This window comes from Pygoscelis adeliae, unplaced genomic scaffold (assembly GCF_000699105.1).
Source record: "Pygoscelis adeliae isolate BGI_AS28 unplaced genomic scaffold, ASM69910v1 Scaffold121, whole genome shotgun sequence".
Taxonomy (NCBI): Eukaryota; Metazoa; Chordata; class Aves; order Sphenisciformes; family Spheniscidae; genus Pygoscelis; species Pygoscelis adeliae.
In genome coordinates, this window is record NW_008824359.1 from 2,289,162 (window position 1) to 2,301,620 (window position 12,459).

At 42.0% G+C, this 12,459-nt stretch overlaps 1 protein-coding gene across 1 annotated transcript in view; it reads left to right on the forward strand.

The window, feature by feature from the left end:
* Nucleotides 1-283: 283 nt before the first annotated feature.
* The window catches only part of KLHL29 (kelch-like family member 29), a 262,545-nt gene continuing 250,369 nt past the window's right edge, over nucleotides 284-12,459 (forward strand). Inside the window, exon 1 of the mRNA XM_009319728.1 lies at nucleotides 284-544. Coding sequence (XP_009318003.1) covers nucleotides 284-544 — 261 coding nt within the window. The remainder of the gene's footprint in view (nucleotides 545-12,459) is intronic.

Here is a 12,459-nt window from a genome sequence, read left to right on the forward strand (position 1 = left end):
CTGAGGGATTGGTCTCTCCACTGCATGCTTGTAGCTGTTCATACTCTCTCATTTGTGTTCTAGATTAACATTTACTACAGCATCACTCTCTTCCTCCTGACGTTTAGCTGGGAAAAGGGGTGAAACAGTGTTCTCCTAAAGCAGAGGAGGCATGGCAGGGACTTGCCCTCATGATTACAGAGTACAATTGCTGTGCTGGGACCTTATTCCTAACACCTCTTTCGTTTTAATCTTTCAGGCAAGCTCTCAAGTTCCTTTTGAGAAGAAGCTGCCCTCCATCGAGATGTCACGGCACCACAGCCGGTTTGAAAGAGATTATCGGGCTGGGTGGGATCGCCGGGATTGGAGCTCCAACGGCAATCACGTCAGCAGCACTAACTGCAGCAGCTCTGTGAGCACCAACAGCAACAACCGCCCCGGGCTACTGCCCCTGCCCATCGTCCCCTCCCGGCTCCCCACCCCGGCCACCGCCGCTTGCACCACTGTCAACAGCGATGTGATCACGAGCCTGGTGGCCAACTCGTCTCCAGCTTCAACTACCAAAGTAAGAATTTAGCTTTTTTTTCTGGGGTTGATGCGTTGAAGAGATGTTAGAGATGGAGCTTCATCTGTCTCTGCAAAATCTGTGTTCATGGTATAGCCAAGAGGAGAAAGAAAAAAATTCTGTGGGCAGTCTAGGTCTTTTTTGTTCTTTTGTGTGTTGTGCATACACTAGAGTAGGTCGTTGTTGCTCCAAGACTGAGGGTTCCCACGCTCCTGAGAGGCCCAAGCAGAGCAAATGCTTCTTTCCTTTCAGCACTGCCTACCTTTGGGCTTTCTGTTGCTTTCCCTGGAACGTGTGGTTCCCAGTTTTGCTTTTGGGAATGCTCTTCTTGTCTGTTGACCAAGGCAGAGCTGTGGTTGACAACAAGTGGATGTGGTTTTCATCCAGAGGGAGTGGAAAGTGACCAAAGGGCATAATTTTGGCTGAATGGTGTTTTTTTACTTCTCTTTAGTTGGTACTTTCCTATAAGGTTTTCAAAGCCTCGTTCTTAGTGCAGATTGGAGTGTAACAGTGGGACTGCTATAACCAGGCTCTCTCATTTGTGCAGAAATGCATGCTAAGGAGTAAGAAAATGTTAAGCAGCAAAGAATTGAAATCACTGGTGAACTATTGGGCTTTTTTGTTCTAATATATAATTGGAGGGAAGAGGGTGGCTTTTCCTTGTTTTTCTAAACATTTAGTTCTTTTAAATTTGCAAAGTACAAGTTGTTATTCCAAAGTTGGGGTTTCTTTCTGCATGCAAATTCAGGTAGAACAGCTGGGGAGTAGAAAACCCTGGCAAATTGTAAAGGTGACCACAGCATTAGCAAAGTAAGCCAGAAGCACTGCTGGTTTTCTTTTTGTGATATTTAACATTTTCTTTCAACTTGGTTTCATTTTAATAACTGCAAGCGCCAAATACAGCAGACGCAGACAGAGGGAAAGGAGACAATAAAGTTATTTAAAGTAAGCCAAGAGCAAGCTGAAATTTTACTGCAGTACCATTATTATATTGATTTTTTTTCACACTGTAGAAAAACAAGGTCAATGCTGCAGAAGGAAACATTAGGCCGAAGTTTACAGTGTGATTGGTTTTAAAAATTTTCCATGGCATCTTCAAATTATTTTCATTTGAAAGAGGCCAATCGGATTCTGATCAAAACGTATTTCGAGTTCTCCAGATGCTATCCACAGATAGATGCATTTCAATCATGCTTTGTCTGGAGAAGATTGAGGCAATTTTGGAGCCAAAGCAGTCATTTCATTTATCGTGACCTTTGTTCCTGGGTCTGCTTAGAGTCCAATGATTGTCTGGAGCTGATCAGCCCTTCTCCCAGATGTTCAAAGCCATTTTGAAGCATAGCAGTGCCAGTAAACCATGTATTTATTGGGGGAGAGGAGGTAGGAACAGCAAGTTAAATGGCTTTTGATCATATGCTCAATGTGAACTGTCTTCTAAATTACCTTATTAGACAATTTTCTGATGACTTTCATTAGTAAGAATGTTTTGGCATGAATAGATCAAAAGCGGTAAATAGACAAGAATGGAGGTAACATGGGACACTTTTTATTCTGAACTGTTAATCAGCTGTGTAATCTCCCATAAAATAAATGTGTAAAAATGCGTACAGTCTTTGCCCCAGTCTCTTCTGCCGAGAATCAGCTAAACAGCTCTAAAAATTCAAAATTGCATGTACTGAAGAGGAAAAAACTTTGAAAGAGAAGTGGGGTAGGTAGGATGAACAGAGATGTAAGGGTATGGTGCCTAGCAAGCTTCCAACTAATGATGCGGAACGGTGTCAGAAAAAAACATCAGGTGCTCAATGAATACTCATGTTCACCCTGCCTGACTCTCTCTCTCTCCTTCACACACAGCAGATTTACACTTGTGGTTAGCAATGTAACCAGCCAGTGCCTTTCCCTTGTAGAATCCAGCTAATGGATAGGCATAAAAAATTAAATCCGTATAATGAGGAAGTCACAAGTCAGAAGAATAACATGGTTGCTTGGTTTATTTTAAAAAACAGGAATGTGCCGAGCTGCCATGAGCTGTGGAGAGTTCACAGCCTACCCTCTGCAGCCTTTTTGTGAGCATGTTTATGGGGTACCAGCTCATGGGGGGCAGGTGTCATCTTAAGCTGAATTTCCTAGTGCTGTTTTGTGGTCGGGAGTGGGATATTTGATTGCTTAGCTGCTCTTCCACAGTCTGAACCTTCCCCAACATTATAGCAGATGTCATTAAACTCAGTGGCAACGGGGTGCCCCACACAAGAGGTGACATGGTGAAGAAAGAAAGTAATCACGGTGTTATGCAGCAAGAAGTTTGAGAACTTGGTTCTCCTTGTCTCATTGTCCAAAGATATGAGTACAGCCAGCAATGTTCCTCCAGGCTGAGGACAGAAAGGACTCTCTTTGTCATCCCGTGCCCAGTTTTGACTTTAGCATATCTTCCTGAACTGGTTTGAAGACCTCAAAGCATAGAGGCCAACCATCCATCTGCCTTCATTTTGTGTTCCTACTCATTAATTATCCTCCCAGTTAAAACTTTGTTTCATTTTTTTTATAAACCATTTAGTCTGTCTTCAAACTTTTGGTCCTTGGTTCCTCTAGTTTCCTGCTGCTTACCAGTTTTAGTAGCCTCCAAATAACTGTTATCTTTTGCATCTCCTCCATTCCTCATTTGCCTTTGAAAATATAGGTATCAAAACCATATGCATCCTATCAGCATCAGACTCACCATTCCCTTGCATGGTGATAAAACTGCTCCCTTCCTCTGTTCCCATGTCTGCACAGCTAATAATCACTCCAAACTTCTTTGCCAAACTGCTAAGTCAGTAGTTATTAAAAATACATATACATGCCATCATCCTCCATTACCTGTTACCAGAGTCATAATGTTGTCAAAGACTGAAATGGAGTCTGTTTGACAAGGTCCGTCTTCTGGATACCTGTATTGGCAGACATTGGTCATATTCCTGTCCTTCAGCTCCCAATTAACTGAGTCCTAAAGTGACAAATTCAAAATGGAGGAAGAAACTTCTCTCTGACATGTAACTGGACTGTGCAACTTGCTGTGTTGGTGATGGAATTGGTCAGGGAATTCATAGATAAATGGTTTTAAGGACCAACTATCTACTCTGGCTGAACCATTTGGTCTTTAAATTATTATGTAAATGTATGTAAGATTAAAGACTTCACCCTGAGTTATGTGCTATGAACGGAAAAAGCATTGGAAGGGAGAGAAAAAATTGATGAAATTAACTGTTGGAGAGGTGAAACCATCTTCAGAGGGAAGTTTAAGATATATAACACCAACTAGGAGGGGGTTGGGTTTGGTCTGCATTTTTATGCTTCTGGAATAGCTTTTTACATCTTTCTGTGGAGGGCTTTAGAAGGATTTTATTACTAATTATTAATGTGTAGGAGAACTTTAGAACTAATTAGACTTTGCAGACCTTTGAAATTTATTCTCAAAGCGTACCTGTAACCTTCTTACCACAGATGCTTCGGTACAAATCACACTTAGTGGTTCTGCCACATTTAAGTGGTTATGGATGTTTGGTCTGAGTTATTTAAACAAAAAAGTTGTATTTTCCTGAGCTTTACTTTTTTTGCTGAACAAAATGATGATGATACTTTGCACTGCTGTAACCCATTTCATCGCAGGCTGCCAGAAGACATTAGAAAAACTATTTAAACCTCAACAGCCTCTAAGAAATAGCTTAATGTTGCACTCCCAGGATACAGACAGGGAAACTGAGGCACTTGGAGGTAGTGATTATTAGTTTTTCTGCTCATACTGTGCCACTGTGAGCAAAGTTCCAGCTCTTCTCCTCAATTTGGCTTTTCTTCCCTGGTGCTGTATCCAAAGTGTTGGGCCACAGACCAGCACCCAGAGTCAGCGCAGTTTCAAGGGATGAGTCCTTTGCTGGACATGCTTCCGCAACCCCTTGGATGCCTGAAGCAGTCAATAGGAGAGTGCAATTCCTGCCGTTAAACTGCTGCGTTTGGCTCAATTTGTCACACTCTGAGCCCAGTCATGTATGATGATTGAGCTCAGGTTTGGGTTTCTCTGTGTGCGGTGGGGTTTTGGGGTTTTTTCCTGCAGTGAGGTTATTTGTTGGTAGAAGGAAGCTATCAAAGAAATCCATATAAGACTGCAGCACTGCTTAAGATATTGGCAACAAAACAGTCTAAAATTAATTTAAGGATGCTGCACACCATTCCAGCTATGTTTTCTGTTCGTCTCAGCAGCACCTTCATTATTTGTTGCTTTTCCGAATTACTTTGCGAGTTACTTGTACAATTTTCTCCATCAAAGCTCCTGTATCACAGCTTCAATTTAGAAGTGTTGTCATGGGCTGCAATTTGAAATTTTATTACCAAGAGATTTTTTGGTTATAGAACATTTACTTTTATCATGTCTATATTATTTTTAAATGCCTGAAAAGATTGATACATCAACATAATCCGTGCAACACCAGGAGAGATCTAATTTTTTTTTCAACCTTAATTTTAAAAACCCTTTGCTTGGAACATAAATTGATTCTTAAGCCCACACACGCTTAATGATTTGTTATTCTCAAGGTTAAACCTATGACAAATTTTATAAGAACGCCAGTCTTCGGTTTTGATAAGATTTTCTTTAGTTGAGCTCAGGAATAAGTGTATAGTTTTAAGTCTTTAAATAGCATAACTGAGATGTGATCCTTGCCTCCTGTACTTACAGTACTCCCATAGCATTTAAGACTTGTGTGTTGTTCCTACTGTAGTTTTGATCCCACTGTGGTTAGCCGCAGTTACGATGTGGGAGAGAAGAGATGGTAAAGCATTTGTTAACCTCTCTGGAAAGTCAGGCAGGGATTGCAGGGGAAAAAATCGCCCCCACTGTCTTTGTCTCTGTGCATCACTGCAACTAAATAGTGTTAAAAAAATGCGTGGGGAGGGAAGAACGTTCTTGTGCTAAAGGAAAAACAAGTCAGTATGGCTGAAGAATGCATGGTAAAAAGGAATTAAGTGGAACGGCACAGAAGTAAAATGTTATATGTTTCTTTCCTTTAAAGTCCAAAAAAATTTAGTTCCCTCAACAGCAGTCTGTCTTATGCAGATGATTTGCTGTACGTTACAGAATTTGTGTTGTCTGTTCTTTTCCTCTCGCTTCTGAGGTGAAGATTTGCTAAGCTGGTGTATGGCTTCCACAAATATTTAAAATATTGATTAAGCAGAGGAAAAATAAACATGAATTGTTTTTCAAGTTATGCCTTATGTTGTACATGACTAATTACATACAACAATTTGCTCTGCAATGGTAACTGAAATTTATGTACTCTTTTTATTATAAAACATAAGAGGCTTGCGTAAAGAGAGAGATTATAAATATTGGAATACAACAGTTGCTAGAAAACAGTCAAAACATGCAGTGAGGAAGTATATAGGATTTGTTCTTCCAGCTTCTCTATGCAAGGGTACTCTTCTTCCCTGAGGGTTTGTATTGATAGTTGGCATATTGATGTCACCATTTCAGAGAGTAGCTTGTCAGTTCTTTGATCTGGACACAATGTAGCAGTCCGGCCCAAGTGCAGTAATGGCAAAAGCTGTGGTAAAGATCCTCCTCATTCTTTTGGCAAATTACTGTGATGGTAAGTGAAGCTTCAGTTGCTGGATGTCAAATAGGGCAACTGGTTTTTTTTCAGGAGCATGTTTTTACCTATGGATAAATTTTTAAAATAGAGTAAATAGAGTAGTTTCATTGGTAAATGAGATGCAAGCCTGTTCCCACTTATGCAGAGACTTCTGGTGTATATGAAGTTCTAATTAGGGCAGAACATTACATGAATGTATAGGAAATCAGAGCAATGCCCAGAGTATATAACACTTGATGGTTTGTAACAGAATACAAGGACAGGTTTTCCCTGGCACCCAAATCACATTCTCCTGGTTCTCTAGGTTTGAAAGTTCAATAAGTATTGCACAATTTACCTTTTGGGGTGACACACCATTTAACTGGAGTGCAGCTTCCAACTGTGCTTTCTGTAAGGAGTCTGCAGCAAGGAAAGACAGCTAAAGTGTATGACGTTGGCGATGACGTGCCATCGCACCAGCCCAGCTAGGGTGAAACCAGCACAGTTCACTAAAAAAAAAATCATTATAGTATCCTCCTGGTATCCCCAAATAATTCTGAGAGTTGCTTTTGAGGAATGGACAGAGCTTGTACCAGGAGTGAAAGCAGGAAAGACAGAGATTTGATTGTTGACACCCAGCAGACTTTTTTTCCTTTTGCTTATTACAAATTGACTAAAAATCTCTATAAATTGAACTCAGGAATGACTTCTGCTGAAGTACTGGGAGGTAATGGTGCCACTGAGGGACAAGAGAGCAAAGTGAGATCAGTGGTGGGTTCCAAAACTGACGTATTGAAGACCTTGAAGTAGAGGAACCAATTCTTCCCTTTGAACAAACTGGAGAGATGCCTTGGCCAGTTTTCAGGCTCCTCTGTAGAAGGCTATTCTTAATGATCTCTGGCCCTAGAGAGGGCTTAAATTCTGCTGATGATCTGTCACTTCCTCTTACCATCTAATTTTAGTGGGTTTTCTCAGATGTATTTTTACATATTTTTAATAGTGTAGAAATTGGAACATACAAAATGTGGTTTTAGTTTTTCAACTTTTGTGGATACTTTATTGGATGGAAATTGGTCTGAAAGCCCTGGCATGCTAATTAATCTGTAAAGTCATAAAAAGCTGCTTGGATTTTTTGACTTGCAATATTTTTATCATCTGTTGAAAGAGCTAAGAGGTCTGGCCAGTTTCTAGGCCCAGTTCCATTTGAAGATGAAAGGCAGCATTTTTGAAGCACTAATTGACATAGCCAAGTACTTACAAGGTCACAAACATGACAGCTTTGGATAAAGAAAAAGGAGTATTTCTAGGCTTTGGCACTTCGATCAAAAAGTAGCTTGATTTCCAAAAGGGATAAATATCAGTAATAACAGTAACCTAAACAAAATGTGTGTTAGCCAGGATTTGTGCTTGATTCTTTGAAATGATTTAGAGTTCTTTTTATTTTCTTACTTCTTTCTCATCGTTATTCTGTTTTCATGTGTATTAGTTGCAGATTATCCATTAAAAATGCAGCAGTATATATACTTCTGCCATTCAGGAGGCATGGGTGTTTCATTAGAGAATTTGTCCCAGCCTCCTGTCAGGCTAAAAAAGCCTGCCTGAGAGCTTCCTTGCCTATGATTTGATGTTGGTTACTAGAGGTTTTATTTTCAAGGAGCAGTACTTCTGAGGGAGGGCAGGTTACCTGAGTTGTAGATGCATAAAATCCTAAGGTTGGTTGCTGTCATTTAGGAACGTATTGCTATTGTCACCATCAGACGTAGCTACAAAAAGAATTTTACAAGGAATCACTTGGCGGTTTCCTGTTATTTTTGCTGTCAATGCCTAACTTTGCCAGGTAGGCCCTGGAAATTATTTTCAAGAAAGCTGATCCTTTCTCAAGTAGGTAATGTCTGATTTTGGTGTTGCATGAAGAGGGTAATGTCAGAGAAATCACTGAGGGAGAGGATGAGTGGATTAAGGTATATGCTGGGTACAGAGGAGGCCAATGCAAACAGTTTGTAGAAGGCTGCAGAAGCGGTTGGGTGGGATGTCTCCATACCATAATTTTTTTTATAAGTAGCAGGAAAACTGGTCATTTTTAAAAACACAATTTTAATGCAAATCAGGAGGAAAATATATTGTTTGCCAAACAGATAATATTTTCTTGATGCCATTGGTTTCCTCAAATTGCTGATTGATTTGAAGTTTTCAATTTAGAAGTTGCCTGCAAAACAAATGAACCAAATGAATAAAAAGAAAGAAAGAAATAGAAGTGAGCCAAGCTTCACCTCTCCCTGTGATTTCTATGGGCCTTGAGTTCCTGCTTGATACAACAGCTGTCTATGAAGCTGATAGACATAAAAATGAAGCGATAAACAGTACATTAAACTCTGCTCTCTGGCTCCTTGTACTGCTGAACGTTACACCTGCAAACGCTGGACAGAGGCTGATGCGCTCTGGGCATACCGGGAAGCTCTGATCAGCCAGAGCTGACACTCCAAACTGACATTAAAGCAGCACCACCGCCCTGTCTGCAATCCTGAAAATCCTCTTGAAAAAGTGCCCAGACCTTTAAGAGGAGCACAAGGATCTTGTGACTTGATGGCATGAAATGTAGGCAGCCTGTGCTGTTTCGACGGAGGATTGCTCTGTCGATGCCACAGAAGTAATGCCAGGAGTCACGTAACATCAGCGATGCTGAACTGTGCTCCATCCCATCTGAACAATGCACACAAGGTGCAGATATCTTCTGCTTAAATGGAAGTACAGTGACTCACTATCTTGTGAGTGGGCAAAACACAGACCTGTTGTCAATGCCTGCAAGTGTACTGTGGGGAGACCACGAAAGGAATTCCTCACCCTTATTCCCGCCTCTGGTTTCACTCTCTAGAAGCAGCTCTGACAGAGATTTATAATTGACCATTACTTTTCAAAGTAGCATGTAGAAGAAGGATAAACTTGTAAGTACCCAAGTTATTTTGTTGGGTTTTCTCTTGGAATTTGAAGCATTACTAAATGTCCAAGTGTTGGTTCACTGCTGTAACATTCTGTTCTTGGATGAAACGGGCACTTTTCAGCAAACAAAATGCACATTTTACTTTGGTTTGGAGGAACTGACTATTCTGAATTCTCCCAGAAGTCGGTCTGCCTCTTCTGGTTTTTGTTGTTCTTTGCTCCAGTCAAGCTGAAACGTATGTGGTTGTTACCCACTACAATTTAGCGTCACCAACCTGGTTCTCTTTGGAAAGCAAAGCTTGTAGAAGTTCTGCAGAGAAATATATGCTGTCTGTAAAGTGGCATTTGTGTGTAAAGCAATATGCACCCACTGTATAAATAATGAATAATAACTAGTATAAATTCTTCATATGGATAGTGTTATTTCTTACTGTTTATGATCCCAGGTCTTCTATGGTGATCCTGAAACAAAGCACTGAGAAGTATGTGAATAATATTTACTACTGCTAAGTTTTGCACAAACATGTCAAGAAAGAGAAGCTTTTTTGGCTAATTTGAATGTTTAAGATTATGTACTGTTTATATTATAATATTATATAAAATTAAAGTTATCCTTTTATTCCAAAAGAACACAAAGTGTTATACAAAGTCCATGCATTCATAACCACTGAAGTAATGCATTGAGGTACATTTGTTAGCCAGGAAGTGGAACACTCCCAAAGTGCGATGCTGGGCATAATTTGACCACGTGTTCCCCTGCAAATCCGTATTCTTTTTCAGAAGTGCCAGTCGTAAGAGGAGCTGTGTTGTACAAGACCCTGCAGAAGGATCCAGTAGTTCATCAGTGACAACCTACTGGGGCCACAGGAATTGCTCAGCCAGTGTACAAGAGCCAAGCAGGCACAGCAAGGCCGTCCTGCCTGAACATGGAAGTCCTGAGCAAGCTCAAACGAACAAAGGAGGTGTACATGAATGTACAAATGAACAAAGGGAACAGAAAGAATCACAGAATCACAGAATAGTTGAGGTTGGACAGGACGTCTGGAGGTCATCTGGTCCAACTCCCCTGCTCAAGCAGGACCACCAAGAGCCAGTTGCCCAGGACCATGTCCAGACGGATTTTTAATATCTCCAAGGTGGGAGACTCTACAACCTCTCCGGGCGACCTGTGCCAGTGCTCAGTCACCCTCACAGTAAAATAGTGTTTCCTGATGTTCAGAGGGAACATCCTGTGTTTCAGATTGTGCCCCTTGCCTTTGCCATCTTGCCACTGGGCACCACTGAAAACAGCCTGGCTCCATCTTCTTTGCACCTTCCTTGCAGGTATTTATATACACTGATGAGATCCCCCTGAGCCTTCTCTTCTCCAGGCTGAACAGTCCCAGCTCTCTCAGGCTTTCCTCATAGGAAAAAGAAGAGAATAGGCTGCCCAGGTGGCATTTAGAAACACTGCTTTGTTGTGCAGGTTTAAAATTAGGAAAGCCAAACATCAGCTGCGTCTAAAATTGGCAAGGGACATGAAGAGTGGTAAAAAGGGTGCCTGTAAATACATTGGCAGCAAAAGGAAAGTGTGGGCCCACTGCTCAGTGGGTAAAGGGATATAGTCCCAGGTTGACATAGGAGAAGCAGAGTTACTCATGCCTCCTTTGTCTTGTTCTTTACTGGCAAGACCTGCTCTCAGATTCTCACAGGTCTCTTTGCCTAGCAGCAGAGTCTGGGGGAGTGAAGTATGGCCCATGGTAGAGGACAGGCATGAGGACAGGGGTAGAAGACGAGGAATGGACTTACAGACCATTTAAGCCAACTGGACATACACAAGGCCATGGGATCAGACAGGATACATCAAGGGATACTGAGGGAGGCAGATAAGCTGATGCCGTTTTGCTGTCATCCTTGAAAGGCCATGGTGACCAGGGAAGGTTCCTGATGACAAGCGAAGACAATGGTCATGGCCATCTTCAAAGACGGCAAGAAAAGGGATCCCGGGAACTATGAGCTGGTCAGCCCAACCTGAATGTCTAGGAGGATTGTATAGGAACGCTTGCTCGATGGTATTTCCAGGTACACAAAGGACCAGAAGGTGACTGGAGCAGCCAAGGATAAACCATACCTGACCAACCTGATGGCTTTCTATGATGAGATGACTGGGTTGGCGGACAAGGGGGAGCCCTGGTGCTTTTATTTACTTAACTTTAGCAAGGTTTTGACAGTCTCCCATGGTATCCTTTTAACTAATATGGAGGGATATGTACTGCATGGATTCACTACAAGATAGGTGGAAAACTGGCAGGACCACCAGGCTCAGGGAGAGTAGACGGCAACAGTTCAAAGTCCCACTGGCAGTGGGATGAGTGGCCAATATTGGGGCTGATAACATTTAATGTCTTTATTAATAACCTGGGCACTGTGATGAATATACAAATAACAGAGGGGAGCAATAAATATGCTAGAGGGCAGTGGTGCCATTCAAAAGAACCAAAATGAGCTGGAAAAATGGCCTGCTAGTAACCTGATGAAGCTTAGCAAAGACAAACGCAAAGCCTTGCACCTGGGATGAAGTAATCCCATACAGTTGTATAGGCTGAGCAGCAGATGGGTAGAAAGCAGCTTTACAGAAAAGGACCTGCAGGTTCTGGTGCAGGCCAAGGTGAGAATGAGTAGTGGTGACAATGAAGGTCAACCAAATGCTGGGATGCATTAGCGAGAGTAGTGAACAGCTCAAGCAAAGTGCTCTGTCTGTCACTTCTGTTACTACATCTCGAGTACCATGTCCAGCCTTGGGCTCCTAAGTGTAAGACAGACACTGACCTACTGGAGTGAGTACAGTGGAGAGCCACCAAGACGATTTGGGGACTGGAGCACAAGATATACAAGGAGAAGCTGAGAGCTGGGTCTGTTGAGTGTGGGGAAGGGAAGGCTCAGGGTGCGTTTGATTCCTCTTTACGCCTGTCTAATTGGGACAGTATAAAGAAAGGAGCCAGATTCTTCTCAGAAGTGCCCTGTGAAAGGAGAAGCAGCAGTAAGCACAACATGTAGCAAGAGAAATTCTGATTACATATAAGGAAAAAAAAAAATTCTCAGTGCAGGGTCCAAAACTGGAGTAAACACCCAGAACAGCTGTAGAATCTCCATCACTGGACATGACCAGGAGCATACTGATCTAACATCAAAGTTCACCTTCTTTCGATCAGGAGTGGACCAAGTATCTGGGAGTGTTGATCTGTGAGGAGTGTTGATCTCTCGAGGGTAGGAAGGCTCTGCAGAAGGACCTGGACCGGCTGGATCGATGGGCCGAGGCCAACTGTATGAGGTTCAACAAGGCCAAGTGCCGGGTCCTGCACTTCGGCCACAACAACCCCATGCAGCGCTACAGGCTTG